The sequence below is a fragment of the Wolffia australiana genome, chromosome 15 (genome assembly GCF_029677425.1).
Source record: "Wolffia australiana isolate 7733 chromosome 15, ASM2967742v1".
Classification (NCBI taxonomy): Eukaryota; Viridiplantae; Streptophyta; class Magnoliopsida; order Alismatales; family Araceae; genus Wolffia; species Wolffia australiana.
In genome coordinates this window covers 1,397,653-1,424,133 of record NC_135849.1, presented here as the reverse complement: position 1 = coordinate 1,424,133, position 26,481 = coordinate 1,397,653, and the positions used below count along the sequence as shown (strand labels likewise).

General features: G+C 44.8%; 1 protein-coding gene across 2 annotated transcripts in view; it reads right to left on the bottom strand.

Annotated features, from left to right (window-relative positions):
• Window positions 1-26,065, bottom strand: part of SWEETIE (HEAT repeat-containing protein) — a 70,568-nt gene extending 44,503 nt beyond the window's left edge. For both annotated transcript variants that reach the window (XR_013584022.1, XM_078587928.1), the window contains exons 1-11: window positions 25,776-26,065; window positions 24,906-25,113; window positions 24,045-24,151; window positions 17,948-18,184; window positions 17,782-17,871; window positions 17,625-17,706; window positions 9,864-9,928; window positions 9,684-9,788; window positions 1,585-1,674; window positions 1,249-1,329; window positions 754-822 (exon numbers count right to left, since the gene is read on the bottom strand). Coding sequence is in view for 1 of the 2 variants with exons in the window: in XM_078587928.1 (XP_078444054.1) it covers window positions 754-822; window positions 1,249-1,329; window positions 1,585-1,674; window positions 9,684-9,788; window positions 9,864-9,928; window positions 17,625-17,706; window positions 17,782-17,871; window positions 17,948-18,184; window positions 24,045-24,151; window positions 24,906-25,113; window positions 25,776-25,943 (1,302 nt within the window). In the remaining variant the exon portion in view is untranslated. The remainder of the gene's footprint in view (window positions 1-753; window positions 823-1,248; window positions 1,330-1,584; window positions 1,675-9,683; window positions 9,789-9,863; window positions 9,929-17,624; window positions 17,707-17,781; window positions 17,872-17,947; window positions 18,185-24,044; window positions 24,152-24,905; window positions 25,114-25,775) is intronic.
• Window positions 26,066-26,481: the final 416 nt, after the last annotated feature.

Here is a 26,481-nt window from a genome sequence, read left to right as displayed (position 1 = left end):
TAGTGCTCCTCCCTCACTGATCGGTAGACCACCTCCCAATATCCCAATATACCCCAGAAGATCCCCCGCAGTTTCCCCCCTCAAGTCCTTTACAGAAAAAAATCCTCATCAACGCGTCCCAGCACCATCTGATTCCTTTTGGTAACTTCACATTGACAGATAAAATAACAGAATGGCTGAGAGCAGTGATCACAGCAGTACCATACAGCCCCCTCTCAACAGCATGCGGCTCTGCCAGCCCACCAGTCTCCTCTCCGCCTTCTTAATAACTGGAGTCCAATCTGTGCTCGAAAGCCTTCCCCTTGTCAATGGTGATCCCAATTAGCACATGGGTGATGTCCCAATGGGTGTCCCTAGCGCATTGTACCTCGTACTTCAGTGATAGGCCAAACCTACATCGGTTGATCTGCAAACCCAAAAAATCTACAAAAAAGGTCAAACCACCGTAGAGAGTTTTCTAGGTTCCTCAAAGGAGGCTTCCATAAAGAAGGTGGTGTCCTCTGGCCCCGCTTACAAGGAAGAATTAAAAGAGGAATGCAGGTTGCTTATTGCTTGTGACCCACTTAGAGCTTGACAAAAAGGGAAAAAGAGCATAGCAGTTATGTACAAGAATTTTATGTAACATAAATGTAGAGAGTAATTTAAAATTAAACATCATCAGGAAAGAACTAAAATATAAACGGATACTATCAACTAAACAATTTTGACAAATCATGAATATGATTAAAAAAGATCATTTTCATCAAAACTTACATGAATCGAGGAATGAGATAATGCAGCCACAACAGTGTCATCAAGGACTTGTTTGAAATCTAGCGGGACCTGCAAAAAATGGAGAACAATAAGAGATGAAATAAATGAAAGATGTAAAACATACTGAGCATCCTTTGTCAATATCAAATGCCATCAGCTTCATGAAAATTGAGAAATTATACATAGATATTATGCAAGCAGTTTGCATATTAAAACTCGAGAAATATCTCTTCCCTTTCACAGTTAGATTAACCTGGGATAAACCATACAAAAACTTGAAATAAGAGTAGTTACACCATGGACCATAACACAACTCAGAGGTTCATGGCCTTTTCATTAACAGGATTTTTCTTTGCATATAAATATATTCATTAATTTTTTAACACATTTTTTTCAAAAAATAAGGCTCTTCATAACCAGGCCTCGTCCCACATGATTCCATAATACTGCATAGATTTTTTGTGGCTGAAAGACCAAAGTATAAAATCATCTCACCTGTCCCAGAGTGCTCAAAAGATATGAGAGTGTGCGTAACACCCCAACACCCATGGATGGGCTAAAGTCAGACAACTTAAGCTGAAAAAGGAGGCATAACAATTAATTAAAATCACTAGTACAGAGAAATATATGAAAAACGTTTTACTATGATTCCAGACATCTAATTAAGATCTTTCTTCTGTTTGAATTCGGGCAGTTGGACCCAATTATATTTATCCTTCCGTTAATTTCAATGATATTTGAGACACCTTAGATCACCATGGACTTAGGTTCCGACAAGGAGCTTCAAAGTTCGCATCCAATAAGTAATAATCCATGAAATAGATAACTAACCTGTTGGCAAAGAAGACCCACGAAGTCCCTCTGAGTTGGCTCTATCATCTGATCAGATACACCAACACGGAGTATGTAGAGAACACAGGCCTTTAGATGCATGAAAACACAGCTCGTTAGTTGGTGAGACATCCCTATGTAAGACCCTAAGACATTCATTATTTCTGACAACAGAAGATGACAGCATCTATCCGCAGCAGTGAGATCATTGCATGCATATCATAATTAAGATCTTTGAACAAATAAGTTATGACATGTTATCCCAGATTCTAAAGGGGTGATCAGGTAGAGACTCAGAGAAACAGGGAGTCACAAGAACGAAGAAAGATGAAACAGGATAAAAAAACTAGGTAGAAGGGATTGTTGATCTTTGCATGTTAAAGAAGAGCAAGGCAGGAGGACAACGGAGGAGCCCGCCACCCTAAGAGCTCAAAATAAACCCTTACAATGTGATACAGACCTTGATCTAGGCTCGTATCGGAGGTACGGTAGAGGGCGAGGTAGGGTAGAAGTTCCCGGGGTAGAGAGGAGAACAGGAATAGTCGGGGGAGAGCCGAGCTGAGGGGATAGGGATCGGCCGAGGACGAGCCGCCTGAAGATGCGGTGAAGTGGAAACGATCACGAGGATGGGGATCGTAGAGGGAGACGGAGCATGGATGTAAGAAGAAACGAGAGGGAAGAGATGACCAATATTCACTTAAGCCAATAACATTCTGTCTGCCCTCCTCCAAGGAGAGCTGTGCTATTTAAAGGGAACATTGGGGGAAAGGAAACATAGCGAATGACAATAATGTCCGTCACGCAGTCAGGAGATCTTATCACAATGCCTCGCTTGACATAAGGGATTCATCTGCCTTATGGGCAGAGAAACTCTTGAACAAAGTCATAAAACCCCAACTAAAGTAGGAAAAGATTCTACCCTATCATCCACGAGGGATACTGTTGGATATTTCATACTCTTTAGGGCACTCCAGTACTCATGACATAAACCCCTGGTGTTCACACCAGGAGATTCTGTTCAAGAGATTATGGCTCATTTTCATATTCTATGTGCTCCTTTCTCATGCACCAGAGTTCATCGAGCATGGGATCTCTGTCTTGCAGTCTTCATCGTAAGAGCTTGAGGAGAGTGTGATTACCAATTGAAGAGGAGATGAATTAGTGGAGATCTTATGCAAAGGCCCTAATCAGGGGCGCCAGTATGTTGGGAACTAGACAACGATATCTCTGATATGACTGAATTTGAAGATTTCTACAAAAAAGTAAGTTGGAAAAGTCTCCTCCAAACAAGCAAGGAGGAACTGACATTCAAATCCAAAGGGGAGATGAGAACTGAGCAATTGTTCAGAAGAAAAAAAAGAGAGTTGATTAATGGAGAACCACAGTAACACTGAAAATTCTTTCGTAGTGAGAACGATCTCTTGCTCCTGCCAATATCTCCACAACAACCTTATCTAAAGTGTCTCTATCCGTTCAAACATGCACCCATTTTGCATTCTCTCTCCTCCCCATAAATACCACATAATGACCCTTCATATAGTTTGAGGGTTAAGCCTCTTTCTGCTTGCTTCGGGGCAACTATCTCTTGGAGTCTTCCTCCATCAACAAATCGACTCCTCTGTCTTCAGCTCCATAGCAGTGTTTCCAGCTCTGCTACCACTTCTGCCAGCATTATCACCGTTTGCACTAGTTCCGCCACTGTTCGTGCTGGTTCAGCTGCCACTCATGTGGGCTCTGCTGCCCCTTCTTCTGGCTTTGTGGCACTTTACATTAGTTCTGCAGCTACTCGTGCTGATTTGGACGCCTCATGGGCAGGGCCCACTGCTGCTTCTGTGAGTTAAGTCGTCATTTGTCCTGGTTCCACCACCGCTCATGCTGGTATAGCTGCCGCTCACCCAGCCTTTGCCATCACTCATGCAGGCTCTACCATCATTGATCCCACCGTTGAGCACACCAGATCAGTGCAACTGATCAGCCTTGATCTTCTGCTGGGTTTATATTATGGCCACTAATGACTCAATTACATCTACTGCGAATTTGTCGTCGGTGACATCTACTCCATCAGCACCTGAATTGAGTTATTTGCACTCTCTTCTGCCTCGAATACCTCCTCAATTTCTCCGTACAGGATTGAATTTTCTTCAATGGTGTCAGCAAATTCAAATTCCCTTGAAAGGAAAGCTTATGAAACATCTTTCAGAAGGGCGGTCACTTCCCACTGCTCCCAATTATGATCATTGGTTTAATGTTGCGGCTGTTCATTGAGGATGGATCCTTGACACCATCAGTCTATCTGTTGTTGGTGAATTCTTATCTAGCAATTCAGCCAAGGAGATTTGGGATGCTGCTCAATATTAAAGAACAAATTTATCATTTTATATGATCTCGTGACTCCCTGCACAAATTGGGGATAAGATATCGCCTGGGATATTCCACATAATGCCTGACTTGATTAGCTACTATATATGATCTGCATAAGAATGTACCAAAAATTCCAAGTCTCAAGTGGCCATAATATATGATCTTCCCTGGACTACAGCACAGTGTTGACTTCTCTATGGACTGACATAGAACGTTATTTGCCTGTTAATCTGATACGAACCAGCCGGTTTGTACAGGGGAGAAGACGGTGGAGGGAGAGTGAATGCGCCGGGGTGGACGTCGGCGTGCAGGGATGGACTACGGCAGGGCAGGATCGGCAGAGTGGACGTCGCCGGAGAGCTCGACGGAGTGGACATCGTCGAGAGAGAGAGAAGAAGAGACTACTAGAGGAAACAACTCAATACTTCATGTCCTGCCCTCCCACAAGGCGGGCTACATACTTAAAGGAAACGTAAAGGAACTGTCTAAAGACGTAAATGCCCCTAGTGGGCTTATTGGATCGTATCATAATCCCCATTAGGTTGATTGTATGTACGTTCTTCCACTCCGGATTCTCAATTTCTTCAAGGGATTGAATCCAGCATATGAGTCTCTGTGCAGCCAGCTCATCCAATGGGAGAAAATTCTGACTTATTAGGAGGTCCTAAATATTGCTCGTATGAGGAGACAGCCTATGTGATGCCTCTTCAACAGCCTATGTGACAGCCTATATCCACTCTGAGCAAGCCTATGTTATGCCTCTTCAACAGATGGAGAGCATTCGTTGTGTGCCTATCCCCAGAGGGTAGTCTGATATGTCATTTGGAATCTTGACCAGGCAGCGTCAACTTCATTACTGAGGGAGCCATGTGTGACTGCATCTCTTGGTGACCACTCCGACTCTTGTCTTTATACCTCTGGCATCTGTACCAGTCATTACCTCTCCTCTTATACCCCTTCATCTTCTTGCTGGAGTACCTTGATATGATCCTGGATGGAGGCTTGTATCGGGGAAGGGAATAGACGAGAAGGAGGAGAGGTTCCTCGGGTAGAGAGGAGAAATGGGAATGATATGAGGAAAGGTCGAATAGATGAGGTAGGGATAAATGATATGATCCATGGGAAGGTTTATGTCCGTAAGCGGGCCGGTACTGGGCCTGGAAAACTAGCACCAGCCCGTGACGCCATCTCCCCTACTTAAGGAGGGGCACCGGCACGACAAGAGGCAGGCAATCAGAAGTAAGGTCTCACTTCCCTCTCCTACCTCCCTCTCCGGGTTTTCCATACTTCTCCTCTTGTGGTTCGTAGGTCGACGCGCCCTCTTCGACGCGGAGCCGACAGCCCTGCTCAACCATTCCCATTTCTCCTCTCCTCTACCCCAGGAACTCTCCTCTTCCTCTCTTCCCCCTCCCTCTCCTACTTGCTATCGATCGGATCAGTTTGAACTATCTCAATTGGAATTGTTGAATTACATTGAGTCATACGATACGTTCCAAGTAGGTTCATATCAATCAACCGGGGACAAGCAGCTAGAAGAAGCAATTAGGTATAGACGATCACAAAGGACGGGGATCATAGAGGGAGAGAGGGACCCTAGACACGAAGAGGAGAGAGACAAGATACCTCCTAAAGGGAGGGCATCCCTATCTAAAGGAAATACAGAATGACCAAAAGACTGAAATGCCGGTGTGGGCTAACATGACGAAACTGCCCCTGGATGGGTTGAGGATCCTATCAAGCACCAGCAGCCAACGCATCATCTTCTATAAGAGATCAACTCAGGCGGGGGACATTGACTATGCCGCTTTTGTTCAATCCAACGTGGCTGGATCTACTTCACTGGCTCATGGAGATATAAACCCGGTCCCTTCCGCTTTCTTGTCTTCTTGGATGCAATAGATCATTGACTCAAGAGACACAGCCGACATGATCCACTAAAATCCATGATTTCTTCCTCTATACCCTTCTCCCAATCCTAATAAAGTCGGTACTGCACCGGGTGACCTCCTTACGTCGTCAGGGGGGGTGTGTCCAATTCTCCGCCCAGATTACTCTCAACTATCACAGGATCCCCATACCTGCAACCCCCCCCCCCCACCCCCCACAGGCCGAAATCCCCTCTGTCATGGGAGTTCCGTAATGGACAAGACTAAAGCATAGGGCTCTCAGTGGAAACCACTGGATGCACACTTGCATAACAGGTCAAGCTCACCAAATGGATGAGACCCAATGAGGAATGCAGCAGTTGGGATGAAACATGAAGATACTGGGGAATGGACCCACCTCCTTGCTCCATGATCAAACTAAAATCATTGGGTCCTCCAGGAAGTTCCACCTGCGCACACCCCATTGCAGCCAACAGATATAAAAGGGAGGCCCAAATCATTATTGGCCAGAGCGGACAAAGAGACATCACGGAGAGGAATCACTATACAAGGTCTGGCCGTACTGGCAGGAGTTTGGAAGAAATAATAGCAAAAGAAGCAGAGCTGGTGATCATCATTATGAAAGTTGGGTTGGCCAATACTGAGGAGAGAGATGAACAACATCAATTCATCTGCGTGTGAACTAAGTAGGGCGGTGGTAGACCCAACGCAGCCGGAGAGAAGTAGTGTAAAAGGAGAACCTCACAACCCAAAATACTTCAACCCAAGTTCAATGTTCCTGACTCTTCCTGTTCACCCCGTCAGAACAAGTAAGGAGCTGCCGAAGTGGCAGAACTCCCCTACGAGGTGTGTGAAGCTGAGGACAATCGAGAGAGAAAGAGAGAGGGGAGAGAGAGAGAGAGGATTCCTGCCCCCGAGCAAAACCGGAGCCTCCTTCCTCTTGATCACCTTCCCTCCTCCTTTCCCCCATCCATCCCTGCCCTAATAAAGCCCCCGCCCTATGTTTGGGCCAGCCCCTTGGGTGGGTTGGTTACAGGCCCATTAGTAACCTCTGATAAGGGTTCGGGCTCCTGCCGCCCTCCTCCTTTGGACCGAGGCCAATAAGTCCATATCGGTGGTGTATCAGTCGGCAAATGACAGTAATGCAGTAGGCTGGGCGATAGCAAGGTCCTGTAGGAAAACGTCATTATGGCCTGATCGAGGTACCCGACCAAGCAAAGACAGGCTGGGGAAAAAATGCTTCCTCCGCCACGCGAAGGGTCACTGCACCTGGGACTGCAGAGATTGATGTAGCCCAGAAGACCATTTTTTGAGGCCCTTTAGCAACTGGTGGCCCAAGAAGGAGATTCTTCTAGAAGCTGACAAGATCTGCAGAAAAGTACCAAGAGCCCCACAAAATCCGCCAACAGATTTATCTCTGGTAGGATCCTCAGACAGATTCTTCACTCACAGGATCCTCTGACAGATTCTTCTCTCACAGGATCCTCTGACAGATTTTTCTCTCACAGGATCCTCTGATAGATTCTTCTCAGACAGATTCTTCTCTTACAGAATCTTCAAACAGATTTTCTTCTGGCACAATATGCAGAAATCCCTGTTCCAACTTGTCGAGCTGCAGATCTTCTGTTTTGTCTTATCAAGATCTTCTTGAGCCACACAAATATCTCCTGACAGCTTCTACAGGCCCAGAATCTGCAGAATATCTCTGCTCAGGCCTGTCAGGCTGCTGATCCTCTGTTTTAGCTTGTCAGAGTTGCTTTTTTCATTCTTTCGAATTGTCCTCTCATGGGTACTATCATCGTGGACGACCCTGCACTTGTTGTGGCCTATGTAAGGCCCCCATGAACCCTTGAAGGATCATTATTGAAGTGTACTGTTTTGTTGAAACTCCTGTTTCTCCCCTCTGAGTGTTCTCTTTGCCAGAGAGTGCTTTAGTGTTTGTGGATTCAAGCACAACCTCTTGTGGACTCAAGGCTCGGAAATGTTAGTTCTGTGGATTCAGGACTTGGCTACTTCAAGTAGAGCAAGGTTTGTGGATTCAAATCTTGCTCCTACACTGTTTGTGTACTACAAGTGCAGTGCGTTAGAGATCCACCGACTTGTATGAGTTGCAAAGGATTTGGGCACCGACAGGCCTCCTGCCCAAGGGCTGGCTGCAATGACACAAGAAAGGAGATTCCCAAGGTAGAAGAGCAAGGTCGGGCAAAAGAAGGACCCCAATGGAAGAGACTGAGATGGAGTGGAGGGCAGACAGCATTTATTCCAGGACTGTCTGCTCAGGGAAGTGGTGAGTGGATCCTGGGATTTCAATGAACTCAAGAGCGAGCAGCACAATTGAGTCGTCAAATAAAAAATAGACACATCTTCGAGACCATTGAAGTCTTCTGATTCAAGAAATATGCCAAGATATTTTGGGGTGTGGCGGCCCTCTTCTGTCTCAGAGCTCTAAAAGAATTAGTCCTTTGGTGAAACTCTCCCATTGTTTCATCTGGGTTTTGTTGAAGACAAACCTCCTCCATAGCATTTTTGGAGGCCTGCATTAAGCCATAATCACTTTCTGACCAGTCACAATCTAGAGGCAATCGCTCAATCCAATGTGAAGATGAATTCAGGGAGTTGGCCCAATGAATTCATGGACTATGGATCAAGAACCTGAGAATGAACTCCTATTTGTTGTGACTGAACATTCTCACTTGACCCATCATTACTGACAGAATCCTGCCAAGCAATTTTTAGGCACAATGTAGGACCTCTCTGCAGGGGTCTCCCTATCTACAAAGGCCTTTTAACGTTTGAGGCCCCATCAAAAGCACACTACTGCCCAAAATGACAACTTTGTTCTTCCCTTTCCCAAGGTCTTAGATCTTATTTATTTTTATTTTTTTGAAAACAAAGATCTTATTTATAGTGTGCTAAATACCTGAACAAGCTAACTGATTCTTATGCCTTCGGATTCCTATCACAACACAATGTCTGGGAAAGGGTAATAGGGTAATCTAACCTCAGAAGTCTTCAAATGATCATATCTAAAGGGAAAAGGGGAGGAATTCCCAGTGATATCAAACAGCAAGATTGTCCTGATGATCGGCATGAAGGTCTGAGTCCTTAAGATATTGATTCTGCTATTGTCTTCTCCCTCTTCATTTCTGTAATGAATTTCCCATCCTCTTGAAACTACTTTCCCCCCATGTTTTTTCCTTTGTTACAATCCAAGATCCATCAAGGATCAGAACACAATTTTAATGTTTTTCAAAAAAAAAACATAACTTTAATGTTACTTCAGCCAGAAAATAGAAAAGACTGCAGAAACAGAAGTAGGAGAAAACCACCAAGCCTAATTCTACAACGATGATCAGGAGTTATATGAAATTTTTTGCTTTGACTCGGAACTCCATCACACAATGTGTCAGGTTCACTCCACCACCCCGAATCTCCATTTATGAATTGGTTATGCCAATATCCAATGGTAATCGTAATAGCAAGCATATAATGAAAATGCATGAATAAAGACGTTTTTAGTGAAATTCATCAAAGGGATCTAGTTACATTTTTAGTGCGACCAGAAGTTTTATTAGTAAAATATTCTTCATAACGAAAATAGGGCATGCATATGACTCCAATGAAGAATGGTTAAATGCTCCACGATCTCGTAGGCAAAAAAATCCACTAAAAGTTATTCAAATGATTATTCGGAGAAAACTAATTTCCACTCCACATATTTCAAAATGATTAGGTTGAGCCAATTTCATTCAACAAAGAAAAGTTGGAGATCAACTCCTAAGAGTTCATTGGTAGTCACATGATTCAGTGCGAGGAAAAAGGTAAAAATTGGCACACTATAAGAAAACATACCAGCTCATGAGCATTCTTTGAAGATTTAGACTGAAGCATACTTAGCGCTTTCAAAGCAAACTCTTGCAGATCACTGTCTGGAAGACGATACTTCAGGTGAATCGCCTGCAGAACAATAGAAACAACTTCAATGACTGTCCAAATTTTTAAACAAGTGGACACAAATCACTGGGGTTTCACCTGCAAAAAGAATACCCATGATAAAGTCAAACCAATACGTATATCTCTTGATCGCGCTCCACTGGCTGCAGACAAAGAGTAGAAAAATATTGATACTCGAAGAAAATTGTTGGGAGGAAGAGAAACTCAGGTCTATTTGCTTACAGGAAATATGTAACACAAAACATTAAAATGTTCCAGCAATCAACGGTTGCAGATGCAATTAATGAACATACAGAATTAAATAGAAGAGATATTCTTAAAATTCATCTCACTGGGAAAAATAACCAAAAATTAGATCACCATGTGGTAGGCACAAAAAGAGCATGTCCTTCTTTGAGCAATAGTTCTTTATAAAAGCTCAGAACTGCCCAATTGCCCCAATATGTTATCATACTATGAGAGTCAGAGGTTAGGTATCCTGAGAGATTGGGCATCATAATAGAATAACTATCAAACATGGAGTTTTACATGATTAGCATCGTATCAGACTCACTTAAGCAAAAGAAACCCAAGATGGGAAAAATACATGCCACATTCACAATCCCAAAGCCAAAGGAAAAAACTTATTAAAAGGAACACAGATTTTATCTTTAAAAAATAAAAAGACTTTATCTCTTAAAAAGTGCCAAGGACATTGTTGGGCTGCTTAAGCTCTAATAAAGGTGATAAGTACCCTGGTATACTTGTCGTGGAAGATAGAAGGGAGGTGAGATCATTGCTGGGACAGAAAAGAACAGGGAGAGATGCATGCAGAGTTGATGTGTCCGACTGAACAGGGTGGCATGATGACTTTTGCCGAGGGAGAGAGAGATAGAGGAAACCAAAACTTCAAACTTCTTGTTATCCTGAAACAACGACCGCACAGCATCTGTTTAGGGAGAAACTACCCTTAAAGGATAATTAATAAAAAACCCCTAGTCTTTTCATCACTTTTGTCGTCTCGTTGTTCGAGCGACTGTGATGGCAGAAGCTCCGGGCGAGGATCTCTAGAGGTGGATCAGCAAGTTCTGAGGGAATGATGATGAGGGGAGGAACTCGTCGATCATCTGGTGTCGGGCATTGGACTTTTCGAGTCGGGTGAAGTTTTGTGTTGGGGGGCCGGGCCGAGAAGATCAGAGCGCACACGACTAGAGGAACGAAGGGAGCATATCTTACGATCCAGTCGCCCCATGGAAGATGACAGGAGGTTTCTCTGGAGGTTCGCACCAATGCACAATTGGTGTGCGGCCCGAAGTGGGGTACCTCTCGTGCGCGCAGAATACATCGTGTGCACGGGAGGAGAACGCAAAGATGACCTGGCAGAATGATCCAAAGGCTTCCATGCAACAGATCAGACTGGGATATGGGTACACGCGGAAACTCTAATACTTGCGCGCAGAGCCAGCAATGCTGAAGCGGCATGGAGACGAGTGCCAATGCAAATCTCTGGTGATGCCAGGGAAGGTGGGCTCCAAGCGCGAACAAAGCCTCAGGCACACACAGACGACAACAGAAATGCATTCCTGGCGTGGAGCCATGATGGAGATGCTCCCGGAAGAAAGCATATAAATCTACTGAGAGTGCCACAGCCGAGAAGATGGTGATGTTGAAGACAACAGAAGATGGAGCCCAGAGGGCACTCGAGAAGATGCTGCCTGGACATGAATATATAGGAGGATCAGCAAAGCTGAAGACGGGGGAGGATCCCAATAGGGTCAAGACGCACCAAATACCCACACCAGCAATGTGTGGTACCCGCCCACCAAGACAAGATGGAACACCTGACGCAGACGGAAGAACGCTGGAATGGTGTGGGATTGCCTGCCAGTCATCTGTAGCCACTCAAAGAGTCGGGGGAAAGCATACGCCGGAAGCGGAAGACGGGCGGGTGAGACTTGGACTATGGCAACAAAGAAATCCTCATCGACCTGTGCAGTTAAAAAGAGAAAGAAAAGAAAAATGCCGCTACAAATGCTTTAGGGGGGCATAGAGCGAGGGAGTGCCAGGGAAGTTTGGTATGCCGCAAATGCATGAGGACAGGACACCGACAAGCAGAACGTCCAAGAAGATCTAGAGACTGAGGGCAGGGTGGCCCACCAACCAGAAGTCCACGCTCGTCTGCCGATCGGAGCGATGAAAAGCCAACAGGGGTTCCACATGGGCTGCCTTATCAGGGAGGTCACGCAGGGAGCCCCCACAATATGTGAAGTACCAGCGGGGACTCCTGGAAAATTTTCCAGCCCTGGACAAAGCTGAAGTTTGGCCCCTCGAATGCGGGAATTTCTTTCTCCGCGGGGGCCAAAATGGCAGCCTATATCACTGTGATTGACTAGGGGAAAGAAGTTGAAGGAGGTGCACGGTTGAAATGGCACTGAGTTCTGCCGAGTGATGGATCATCAAGGGGGCCTATAAACACATCTATGATTGAAACCCGAGACATCCCCATGGGCCATAGGATAGGACAGGTGCTAGAGGCGTTGTTCTGACCCTTGGGCCTCCTTAGACATATCATCTCTGATGGACTAGACTCAGGAGACCCAAACAAGATGATACTGGAGATTTAGGGGAACGACGCAGCCACTCCCTATTCTCAACTTCTGGGTCCAGATGGCATCTTCGAAATCAGACTCGCTTCAGTACTGCCACCGCCGCTGCTGACGGGAGACAGCCTGGTGGGGATGCCAAAACGCATCCAAAGGCCTCTTCTTTAGAAGAGGAGCCGATGTTAGGCCTGAAGAATGCTGAGGTAATCCCAGGAAGACCTTAAACCACCGCCTACGCATAGATGGAGAACAACCCAACAGAACGGAACATACGGGTCGGTGGTGACTTAAACCTTACGTACCATGGGCCTCGAAGGCTATAAACACAGGTTGCAGAGGCGACACAGCCAACTGAAGCAAGGGAGAAAAGAGTATCTGAGAGCCCGCACACGTTGACACACTTGAGGTATGTGTTGGCAGGAAGGGAGGAAGGAGGTCCCGCGAGCCCGGACACATTAAACCCCATGGAAGACAGTATGAGAGGAAGGGAGACGAAGGACGAAGCAGAGCAGCAGGCTGGCGCTCACCGCTAAGCAAAAGGGAGAACAAACTCAGCAGAGTCTTGTATACAAGTCCAAAAAGCTCAACATCCATCACAAGAGGAGAATAGTTGTGCGGCCCAAGGCCAGTAAAAGCGGGCGCCAGTTACTAGCGGCGGAGAGTAAGACAAAACGTAACACCAAAACAGAATGTGGAGTGAAGAGGGAAGCTGAGTCAAAGGGAAGAGGCAAAGAGATCATGTGCTCGTCCAGCATTGGGGTAACAGAGACCGTCGAGCAACAAAAGGACATCGAAGAGGATTCTACTTTGAATCCACGTGTTAAAGTGATCGCAACAACGGTGGGACTGAAACTGACACCGATCAACGAAGGGGTTGAAGAAGGTTTACCATGAAGTGCATCTCATGGAACGTTCGAGGCCTTCAGGACAAAGGCAGGCGCCGAGTGGTGGGAGGCTACCTGCGAGGATGGGGGGCATCAATGGCATGCTTACAGGAAACCATGCTGGATTGGTGCGACCTAAGGAGTGGAATGCAGTGAGTAGAGGGTTCCTTGAGAGTTTCCTGGTGGTAAATGCGGTCAGATTGTCCGGGGAAGTGGTGGCAGCATGGAACAAGGCCATGTTCTCAAAAGTTTCCATGTGGACAGGGCAGTTTGCTGCAGCAGTAAAATTGAAGCCCATACAATCTTAAACTGGTTGTAGCTTCGATATACGGCCTAGCCAATGTTCAGCGAAGAAGCAAATTATGGAGGGAGCTGGCCGAGCAAACAAACACGTTCAATGGGTGTCCCATGTTGTTGAGTGGACATTTTAATGTAACATTAGAGGTAATAGACCGACTGAATGAAGCCGAAGGGAGAGATGCCAACATGGAAGACTTTTGGGCTTCATTGCAGAGACATCACTACAAGAAATGGGGCACACCGACTGCATAAATACATGGAGAAGCACAATGGGTCGTAACAGGATGTCACGTCTGGACCAGTTCCTATTGTCGGTAGAGCTTGCAGAGCGGTTCCCTCTAGCAGACGTGAGATCACTTCCGCATCGGATATCAGACCATACACCGATTGCATGGGCCAGAAATGAGGCAACCAGGAGAAACACTTCCCTCCGGGTAGACAAATCGTGGCTACGAGAGGTTGGCTTCAAAGAAGAGGTGAAGGAAAAGTGGTCATCACAGCCTCGGCAAAGATCAGAGACGGAAACGTTAGCCACCAAAATACACAGGCTGCAACGTCATTTTGTGGAGTTTTGTGAGCGAGTACATGTGCACAAAAAGTAGACAAGAAAAGAGGCCTTGAGCAGAATGAAACATTTGGACGCTCTCGAGGATACATGGTTCTTGGAAGAAGCACATGACCGAAGGAAGTGGAGGGGGGTGGTAGCCGAGGAAGACAAGAAGCTCTAGATGGATTGGAGACAGCGTTCCAGACAGTTGTGGCTACAAGCAAGAGATGCAAACACGAGATTTTTCCACTTAGCAGCAAATGGGAGATGTCAGACCAATAGTATCTGGAAAATGATGGTGGGAGGCCAAGAGCATGTCGCCTCGTACCGGTAGGTTGTGCAGTTGCTGACCACTTCCCCGCTTTTTATAAGAAAGGAGGACACAATATTTGGATGTGGTGCGGCAAGGGGGCTCGGACACTGGACCCCTCATTCAAAGAGGAGGTGATTCATCCTTTCTCGAAGGAAGAGGTCAAGGAAGCAATTAAAGACCACAACAACGAATGGCCGCCGGGTCCAGACGGTCTGCCAGTTTGCTTTTGCAAAGAATTTCAGGAGCTGGTGAGACCAAGCGTGATGGCCACCCTTGAAGAATTCCCCCAAGGGATGGACAGTATGGAGAGAATTAACATGGCATACTTGGTTCTACTTCCCAAGCAGCAAGGCCCTGAAAGAATTGAGGGTTTCCGACCTATCTCTTTATCCAACTCCATATACTTAATCATCGCAAATGTCTTGGCAAACAGGCTGAGAAAGGTGATCGGGGGACTCGTAGGACCCTCCTAATCAGCTTCCATACCCGGCTGTTCGTTGGTCGATAGTCCCGTTGCAGCAGGTGAGATCTTAGCGACATGGAAACGACATAAAAACTAAGTTTTCATGTGGAAGATCAGTTTCGCCAAGGCATATGACACACTAGACTGGGGATTCCTTTGGGTATCAATGAAAAGGAGGGGCTTCCCTAAAGAGTAGGTCATGTGGGTGAAAAGATGCATTACAACACATTCCTTCTCCGCATTGGTGAACTGAAGGCCAGAAGGTAGGCGTATACAACCGCAAATGGGGATGAGGCAAGGGTGTCTGTTCACACCCCTACTATTTGGGCTAGCGGTAGATGCACTCACCACATCCACTAACCTAGCCTGTACATGGTCTCTTGAGGGGTTACCAGACATTTAGCTACCCTGAGGTTATCCTGTAACTGCAGTACGCGGATGGCACCACTTTTTTCATAGAAGGCTATGTGGAAGACGCAAAAAATATGTCCACGTTTCTCGACTTGTTCCCAGACTTATCAAGCTAACGCATCAATAGGACCAAATCAACATTTGTGAGTTGTGGTCTTTCTCAGGAGGGGGAGACAATGTGCAGAGGCATTGGGAACGCTGATCGGCAGCCTCCCTATGAGATACTTGGGCCTGCTACTGACTAGAGGGCGGATGACGAAGGTGGACTGGCAGCCAGTAGTAGACAAGGTCAAGAGGCGGTTGGAAGGATGGCAAGCCTAAGTGTTGTCAAGAGGCAGCCGGCTGGTGCTACTGAGTTCAGTACTCTCAGCAATTCCCATCTTTCATCTCTCAGTGTTCAAGCTACAAGTTGGAATCGGTCAGAGACTCGAAGCCCTGATGAGACGTTTCTTCTTGAAACGCACCAAACTGATCAAAGTCGAGGGCTGGCACTGGTAGCATGGGATACGGTTTGCAGGCCCACCAAACAAGGAGGTGTGGGCATATTGCATATTCAAAGCACGAATACGCCACTACTAACAAAGTGGGTGACCAGGATCATGCAACCATGCGAGGATCTAACAATACAAATCCTGAGAGACAACTATGGTCAGGGCTTAAACTGGGATGAGAAAACAGTTCAATCAGGTTGCATCATCATTTTGGCAAGTCCTTAGACAAATTTTCCCCAAAGTCCGAGAGTTCTACTCCGCTCGACTCGGCGATGGTTCTCTTTTTCACTTTCGGGCAGACCACTGGACGCTGCACTGCCCCTTGCGAGAAGCATTCCTTCGACTATATGCGCTTGCCCAATGCCCCGAGGCCACAGTGGGAGAATGTTGGGACAGCACATGGAATCCAAGGGTCCACCGCTCCCTGTCAGACCAAAGACTAGCCGATTCCTTAGGCATGCAACAAGCTCTGAACCAGATCTGCCCTCCACACGGAAAAAAAGACAGATGGGATTGGACTAGCGCTCCGCTCTCTGTGCCGAAAGCCTATGCAGGGATCCGCCAGGGAAACGAGGAAGACCAAGCGACTACCCAGGCATGCCAAGCCATCTGGGGCCCAAAGGTCCCACTTAAGGTAAAAAAATTTGGGTCGCTCTTGTACCACAAGAGACTGGTGACCCGCATCTTCTGCAAGAGGATGTATCCAAATGCATCGGCGGCATGTATGTTGTGCACAAGAGGCGACGAGGATTGTAACCACCTGTTTATAGTGTGCCCCTTCGCACACACGACTTGGGCCTCCCAAGCACAGTTGGCGCTGAATGCAACATCAGAGGAGACCTTATAAGAGTCCATAAAGAGAATCAGTCCTAGAGGAAGAGAAGTGGGGGCCGAGCGCTGACAGTGCTTTGGGGACTATGGCTCCACAGAAATGAAGTGATCTTCAGGGGGAGGAAGGCTTCAACAATTGGGCTCGCACACCAGATCAAGGACCTCATGGTGGCATGGTTCCCTCGAGATGAGAGTGGAGAAGGAAGAGGTTAAGCATACATGTAATGGAGCCTTAGGGCTTGAGACATGTACTTGTCAGGTAGTTACCAATCTATTCATGTTGAAAAGTCAACAACCATGCTGCAGTCAATCTAAGTCAATAACCCCGGTCAGACTGCTTTCTTCCCAGGTCCTGCCATGGTCAATTCTGCATATTCTCATGTTGAATGCTTAAGTCTATGATGTAGTCAAATCCCATGGTCCATGCCACTGTCAACTCGTGGTCTAGACCCAGTCCAAAACTGATGTCCACTCTTGGTCGATGTCACGGCTAACTTAGTCAATACCAAGGTCCTCTGTCATGGCCAACCCTGTGGTCAACTCCCCCGTCTATGTTAAGGTCTTCTGCCACGGCGCATTTTCTCCGTCAGGGTTAAATTTGGTCTGATGGCACACTACATCTGGACAACATCCTCCTTTTTCTAGACTCGCTCTCTTTCCCTTTTCTCATCTTCCCTTTCTCTCTAGGATGATCTATCATCAAACAGAGTTATATTATGGGAGTATCATTGACAAGCCTTGAAATACAAGGAAATAGATGTATTTCCCATCGTAGGATAATATCAACATTGTAATAAATCTTGGTTAGTATGAGTTAAAGCCTAAAACTAATCAAGAAGGCTTCCTACTCCTGCAAATATCAAGCACAAATAACAGCTCAAGCATCATCAAACAAAACTTCTTCGCCTATGATTATAGTAAAAAGAAATTTAAAAAGCATTAAAGGCATCTAAAACAAAGTGAACGGTAAATCACTCCACAGAATATTTTAATAGAATGGACCAGGAAATCCATTACCTTTGACAAATGGTGCCATTAGATGTCTTTCAACGCAACCTTCCAATTTTCTTGGTGGACTAGATCTACCTTTTTGTTTATCCTTGAAAGATAAAAGACAATCAAGTTTTCGGAATATAAAACACCAGGAGATAAATATTTCAACACAAATGAACACCTGATTCTCGAGATTCATCCCTAGGGCCAAAAAAGCCCCCAGTGCTTCAGCAAAAGCATCTCTTACTGATGTAACAGGGTCATCGAGGGCCTAAGTGAATAGAGTACAATAAGAATCCTAAAACACAGGATAATTTGCTTCAACGTTTTAAAATATGTATATTGACCTTGATGCAGTAGAGAGCCGCATTCTCTAGTTCTGGAACTCTCAAACCAGGTGCTTGTATGTCAGCAAAGGTTTTTAAGCATTTTGCCGCAGCAAGCCTAACATTATAAGCTTTGTCGCCACCCGCAGCTCTTGTCAGTATCCGGAATGCTTCTGAAAATGCCAATGAAGAGCCAGTACCACCAGAGCCGTCTAGTGCCTTTTGGAGCATTAATATTGCATCTTGCCTGACAAAATCCTGAATAATAGAGTTGAAAAACTGAGAATACAGCCACAAGCATGCAATATAAAATAAAAGGAGCAATCAAAAAATATTCAGTGGTTGTTAGATGTCCCCACGTTATTGATTAGATCAAAGAAGGAAATGTCAGTGATTGATAAAGGTGTAACAGTTTTGAATAATTATGGTAGCCTAGATATTCCTAAAGAAAGACCATCACCAACAGCAATATCCGTCGTGGCAAAATATAAAGACTTGTACAAGGAAGAAGAGAGACTCAATCAGAAAAAGGTGTTTAAGATTCTTTCTATTATTAATTTTTTAAATAAATCTTCACCAAAGAAACACACAGAACAATAATTTGCATGAAGTTTTGAGCACGTTGGGTTCCAAGTCAGATAAAGCTCTTCCGGCGTAACATGACTAAAAAGTTTCAGCCATAACAGAAAAACAAACAAGAAAGGAAAAACAACTTCCAGTCAAGTCCTTTCCAGAGACATATGGTTTGTCTTCTAAAATTCGGGCTTACTTTTTAAGCCTTGTGGGAAACCTATCTACATATTACTGTATCCTTCAGTTCAAGAAAATATTTTTAACTATTCAAGAAAATGAGGGGCAACCAATATTGCAGGAAGACTATTTTTAACTATTCAGTTTTTATTATCAGGACATCCAACTGACCTTTGTCAATCCTCCTCTGACCCTGATGTAGGCATCCCGGACCAAAAAGGAGGTTTGTTTCAACGGTGTGAGATGTAATAGCGACTGTTGCATCTTCAACAGCTCTTTCACCCTCTGATCTGACAGAGCACTTTCTAAGATTGGATTTCATGTGCCAGCCCAGCACTCCCAGCGGTGGCATGGGAATTCTGCCTTCCCATTTTATCAACAGTGATAGGTTCATTGATTGTATTTGGAGAACCCACAGCCAAACCCCCCATTCCACAGATCAACATACCACGCCCCAAGACATCCCCCTGTTGTGCCCTGAACCAGATCATTTCCAAGAGAACCTCCTAATAACGCCTTAAAAATGCTTTCCAAAACAAGTAGATAGCTCATAGACTTAGAGGCAGACGATCAGTATTGCCAAAAGGACTGGTCGCAGCAGCACCGGCCCCCATTCCACCCCTCCAATCTCCTCTTCGCCTTCTTAATCATCAGCTACCAGTTTATAGTTGATAGCCTTTCCCCAGTCAATGGCAGGCCAAGATAGCACATAGGTAACTACCCGATGGGTGTCCTCAAGGCTCAAGAGAATTGTGTCTCTTCCTGTGATGTCAGCGAAACCCTACAAATGCAGATGTGGCCCAATTAATCTGTAGACCCAAAAAATATGCAAATGGGTTATACAATGTGGAAAGGTTCCTAGCTTTCTCAATGGAGATTTCAATAAAGAATGTAGTGTTGTCTGTGTATTGGAGTAAAGGAATGCCTGCTGGTTAACTCGCCGTGTGGAAACTCCTCAACAGGCCATCTGCACATGCCTGTGAATGGTATATGTAGCCAGGGCGTCCACTGCTAAGACAAACAATAATGGCACCAAGGGACATCACAGCCTGACCCTTGGTTGCAGATGGATCTAACCCCCCTTTCGAGCACTCATTCACCAAGACCGAAAAGGAATCTGGAGTTAGATTCCAAGATAGGCTAAAAGTCACCAACTCTAACAGCCCCTTGAAATTTCAGTAGAAGGAATAGGTGTGATCTGTTGATTCGCTCTAGGCCGTAGTTGCCTCTCTGAAACTCTTCCGCAGTATCCAAAACCTTTTTCCTGACCAACTCTATGAACTGACTGAAGAAGAACACTGAAAATCCATCCAACTGCATAGTCCCTTCTCCATTTAACCCCTTGATCCCCTCCCGAACCTCTCCCACAAAGAAAGGCTTCATTAAATCAACCTGCAGCTCCTCCGTCACAGTGGTTGCCTCACTGCCACTCCGTTGCCATTGGCTTCAGCCCCCCTTCATGGGAGAAGGCCTTGAAGTGGTCAGCCACAGCTACCCCCACTGCTTGTGCCCACACATACTCCTAGTTCACCATCTGGATCTTCAATAATTAGTTTGATAGCCGCATTGGTGCAGTGTGTAATAGAATGAACATTAGTAGTGCATGTGCCCTGTGTGTGGCCTGCAGTGTATCAGGTACATCTTGTGCGCAACAGGTGCACAAGCCCATATCACCCTTGAATGAGCACCTGCTGGGTATGTGCGTTGGATCTACCCAATGGTGATTCTCCCCTTTTTCTCTGATGGCGAGCCTGCTCCCTCTGGTAGTGTGCTCACACTCTTCAATGCTGGAGGAATGAAAAATGCAAAGGCGAGACATACAGGAGCCAACCAAACACTTGTATCACTTCTTGACTGTCTTCCTAAGGGGAGGGCTGCTCTATTTCAACGGAAATACAGGTAGAACAGAAAGCTACAAAAATACCCCTACCTAGAAAATGAAAAAAGTGCTCTAGCTACACTGGGAATTTCACCAGCATACTTCAATAGGAGTATATGCATGAACTTGGCGTAGGAAAGCACTTGGAGGGATTGATGAAAAGGTTTTTCAGGGAAGCAATGGACATGAGGCGCACAGGGGGATGTCTCTGGTCTCCTGGGACACATAGTATGCAGATCCCAGAAGCAGGGGAGGTTGGAGATTCTCCCCCTCAAATATATGAACTTGGCGTTGCTCACCAAGTGGGTGGGAAGAATTGCAAGATCCAAGGAGGATATGGTATTAAATGTCTTGAAGGATAAATATGGCTCAGAGCTTGATTGAGAGAAGTTCTCGGCTAGAGTTCTAGGGGAGTCTCCATTCTGGTGCGGTCTATGCCAAGTAATCCCCTACACCAATGAGTGATTTGATGCCAAACTGGGGGATGGAGCTGGTTTTTGATTCGGGACAAACAATTGGTCAAATAAAGGTATTCTAAAGTTGGAAGTTCCCAAGGATCTTTGCTCTCGCGTGGAATCCACAGGCCATGGTCTGTGAGTGTTGGAATGTAGTATGGAACCCAATCCTGGCAGGGGCCTTATCAGAGCTTTGAGGATCTGATGGAGATGCAACAGACACTCCTACATCTAAGGCCGTCGAGCGAGTCACATGATGGTTGGGTGTGGCAAGGGTCATCTTTTTCAGTAAGGGATACCTATATGAAGATCAGAGGGGAAGCGGTGGAGGATTCGACAATCAGCAACACATGGTGCACCATGTTGATGAGACTAACAGTCCCCCCCAAGGTAAGGCTCTTCAATTGGTTGTTGAGGCAGCGACGACTGTTCACACAAGTCTTGCGCAAAAGATGGGTCTGACGGCTTCTGTAAAATATCCTCTGTACACAAGGGGGGATGAATAATGCTCCTACCTCATCTTCACATGTCAGTTTGCCTAGGGAGTATGGGCATCCTAGCAGATTCCAGGAGTGAATGTATCTTCTGAAGAGGCATGTTGGGCCTTGGTCAGAGATGGTAGATACAGGAGCAAACTGGACTGGGGGAGGATCCTCACGGTGCTATGGGTGATATGGCTGCATCCTAATGAGGTGGTATTCAAGAACAGCTTCAGTGGATAATATCATTCACGACATTCAGGCGTTAATATTTTTTTGGTTTGGAGGGAAGTGAAGGGAGGACCAGTTTGGTCACTATGTAAATGGATTATAGATATATTTAAATATTAATTGCATCAGGTCAACCATCATTTCGGATGGTCTTCCTTATATTCCTCAAAAAAAAATGAACGGGAATTTCACCTTGTCCAGAGGTCATTATAAATTATGCCTTTGTGAACAATCCTTTGGTATTTCCCATTCACCTTCAGGTGAGCCGTGGTCTATGGTCGAATCCAGATCAACTTCAGGATGGCCCTGCCAAAATTTTTCTTCCTTTTTGATTTGCCTTTAGTGGCAAGATCGAGGAAGGTTTGCTGTGCTCACGAGCTTTTCGCGAGATGTGAGAAAGCGTAGAGTTGTCTCAGAGACCATGACACCATTGTGAATACCATTCTCGGTGGCCGATGAGCCGTCGTTGATACTGTGCCTTGTGGAGAGCTCCAGTGGACGGCGGATAGGAACTGTTAGACTGAACTCCTGCAGAATCTCTCTCTCTCCTATCTATCTCTCTTCTTTAAGTGTAAGTGGGCCATAGTCTATAAATGGCCCACAGATCTCTCTCTTCTTCTCATTCTTCGTTTTTCTCTAATCTTTCTCCATTGTAAGTGTGCCACGTTATATAAGTGGCCCACTGGGAGAGCTTCTTCTCTCACTGGAAAAACTCCCACGTGTGACCCCTCATTAAATGGTCACACGTGGGACCATCTTCAATGAGGCTCTCACGAGTGAGCCTACTTAAGTGGCTCACACGTGGGAGAGTGTACTGGGGACCCCTTAAAGGGTCCCAAAACCCTAGCCCCCATGAAAATTTTTGAGAAGTGTTTCTCTTTTTCCATCTCCAAAGGTGCCGCCCAGTGCAGGAGCTCCCTTCCTCCATTCCTTCTGTTTTTCCCTCTGTTTACCATCTATCTGTCCATTGTAACAGGAACCTTCCCCGTTTATATCAGAGTAGGCATGCAAGGAAGTTTTCTCATTCCAATAATGTGCAAGGACACGTGGCAAGTCAAACATAGTTGACCAAGGGGTATTAGACCCTGTATAAAGGAGGCAGCTTGAGTCAAGAACCAGATGAAGAAGTTGTTACGACATAAGTGGGCTGGAGCACAGGATTGCGATATTGATCCGAAGGAGAGGAAGACTGATCCAGCGCCTTCTCCAATCGATCATTCTTTCCTTTCCATTTTCATCTGAGATTGATTGACAGAGACCGCTGTATGTTCGTTTCTCCATTGGCGTACCTACATTTTCCTCATTTGATCAATCGCTTGAAGTTTTAGGGATTTTTATTTCCAGTTTATTCCAAGATATCGCAGGATTTTAAAAACAGCATAAGTGATCGAAAGGACATGTTAACTTTTATTAGGTCATACGACTTTATACAAATGGTTTTTCCTCTATCTTTTTGTATGGTTCATACATAGAAACTGTACAGGGTTAAGTCCAATTATGAGAAACATTAGGACAAAAATACAAAGAAGCATAAAATATAATGTTGAGGCTGACACTATCAACTTTGTATCTCTTATTTGGTATTTAGACCATGAACTTCTCCACGAAACATTTCAAGGTATTTTCTTCATCTTGTCTACCAAGCCAAAGGCTTCAACTGGAGTGTGTGGCAGCAGCAAATCTCCATTGGAAAGAAGAACTTCCCTAGGGCTGGCAGAGAAAAGATGTGCAGAGTACCCCTCACATAAACACTTGAATACATTTTTTCCTTTTTAGAGATTCCTTCTCTTTGAACTTTCCTTCCTAATGAGAAAACTCTTTTGTGCTTGTGGGTTCTGGCACTTCTCTTGTGGATTCAAGTGCTGAAGTAGTTCAATGGTTTCAGAACACAGCTTCTTCTAACAGAGCTCATTCTTGTGGATCAGAAGTCTATCTATACAATTGTTTAGGTGTCGTGCCTGCGCAAGTTCATAAGTTCCAAGAGTAGCCAACCACAAAATGCTACAATATCTTTCTCTTTGAATCCTTTATCACATGTTTTCCCACAAAATGCTTCCAATAACAATGCTACAATATCAGCCACATATCAAAGACAGCAAAGAGTGAGTTATCAGACTAGGGTTAACAATCTTTCAAATATGAAGTCTCTGTACACCAAGTTAAATAAAAAGCTCCACGACCCAATGAACATCATCCACAAACGCATGTTGAAGCAAGCATGAGACAAGAAAATCCTAAAAAACTTTTAGCGTGGCGATATAAAGTTAAGCGAGCAAAACATGACTCAATAACTTCATCACAATCATAAATTTAGGAAGATGCACCTCATGGAATCGCATCAACTTTGATACAATGCTGGAGGTTTCTGTAAGCCCAGATGATATTCTCCGCCCAAATACATGGTATAATTCACCCAAGCACTGAGCAACACCTGAATATCAGCATCAACTTTAGATTTTTGAATAAAATTAGGAGTCCCCACAGGTCCAGACGTACTCTTACAAGAACACATAAGAATCATTATTAAAACTAAAACATCTTGTGTTGGTTTACTGATGTGATTGAAAGTACAATCGTAAATAAACCCAATAATAAAGTCAATAATCTTTCAACCTGTATTCTCTGGTGATCAAAACCGTAAATTTTCTACAATTGAACGAAAAGAGGCGTACAGTCCATGAATCACATGGATCAGTCATCCTCTTTCACTGATATTTAAGACAGATGGGAACTAAACCTCTGTGAGGTATATAAGTACACAAAAAATAATCTGACTCGCTTTAATGTTTTACGTCTTAGTACCTCAAGAATTTTCATATGGGATTTATGAAGGCTTGGCATGTGGCAGCTGCCGATTGGACCTATCTCACTCATTCCACTAATTGGTCAATAAGATCGAGCAGAAAAATCTGATCATCAAACAGCCTTTTTAAATGGATCAGCTGAGTTGATCCAATCTTGATCCGTTTGACCTGACTGATCAGATTGGATCAGTCCGCATATACTTGATCTCAATCCTGCAGACGCAATATATCAGACTCGATTGATCTGATTATAATTAGGGCCATTTGATCAATCATATCATTCAGTCTGATCTCTTCTATCCTGTCGTTCACCCCGAGTCTAGCAAAATGGATTAGTATTCGCTGAATTAAGAATACAATGTACAGAGCTAGAGTAGAAACCTGCACATGCTGTAGGTTCACTTCTCCTGCTATCCGCCAACCATCCTTGGAGGCTGCTCACTCTTGAGTATACTGAAATGCTATCACCCTTTTCAATAACTTTTGCCATCGCCAACGATGCCAGACGTCGGACCGGACGCCGTGGCCCCTTGATCAGCAAAGAGTACAGAGCTTCTTCACATTTCCGCTGCCATGGAACGATTGCTTCCTGCACCAAAACGAGTATAAGAATGAGAAAACTATGAGATTCCTGCGAGAGTGTTCATCCATCTAAGAATGACATCGCGACACCGCAGAGAGGAAAAGAGATCGTCGATTGCTTCAACGCACTACTGAGGACCTTATCTTCTACCGCTCAAACTTACTACAATGTCCAGAATATTCTACACTTCTTCAAAAAAAGGCTCAGCCCACAAGAACTACTCATCATATTTTTAAGAAGGCAGATTCAAGAATTTCTTTCATTAAATGATTTCTTCAGAAATAATGGAAAGTAATTATTATTCAATGGAGCTACTTGTGCAGTTATATTCCGATTGTGAAGCAAGTAGAGCTAATTCGAGGAATTGCAAGAGCAGATCAATCCGCTTTGACTCGTATGTCGTTTTTACGCACTTTCTTACCATATGAGAACTTCAACTTGCAAGCGGTTCTCTGCTCAAACGAGTAGAATCATTACGAGGAAATCCTGTCGTCGGTGATCCTCAACACTTAGACTCACGTTTATAGTTCACACACTTTTCTGCTACGGGAAAACCTCAACTCCTACTGCTATTCCACGTTGAATCGGTTATCGAAAAAGCTTGGAAAATGCAGAATGAAACTCGAACAGAACAACAATGACTCGAATCAGGCGAACGTTCTTCATACCTTAGAATCATCATCAATGGCTGAGACAAGCTCCGAGAGAAGATCAAAGCATAGCAGAGAGTCAGGTGGCTGTTGTCTAGCGGAAGCCGCGACAGACTCGAGCTGCGCTACTAGCACGCCGAAGCGAGATAGCGGCGCGTCCACTGCGATTCCACCGCGCTTCGCCATGATTGAGATGAGAAAAACCTCGAGATCACAGTTGCAAGAGCAGATTTGGATCTGCCGAGATCGACTGCGATCGCCTTCTCGGCATTCGGCCTCACCGATCTTCTGATTGAGTTAGAAAGAACGACTATAGTAGAAATCAACTTCATAGAAAGGTATATATAGTAACTTAATTTTGGGTAGAAACTTCAAACATAAGAAAAGGTATAAATGGTAACTTTGTAAGGTATGATCCTTTAAGTTTTGGGTAGAAAACTATAAACATAATTTAAGAAAAGGTATATATGGTAATTGAGTAACGTGTGATCCTCTAAGTTTTGGGTAGAAAACTATAAACATATATAGTAACTGAGTAAAGTCTGATCCTTTAAATTTTGGGTAGAAAACCTATGAACATAATTTAAGAAAACGTATGTATAGTAACTGAGTAATGTATGATCCATTAAATTTTGGGTAGAAAACTATAAACATAATTTAAGAAAACATATATGGTAACTTTATAAGGTATAACCCTTTGAGACTTGGCTGGAAAACTTCAGAC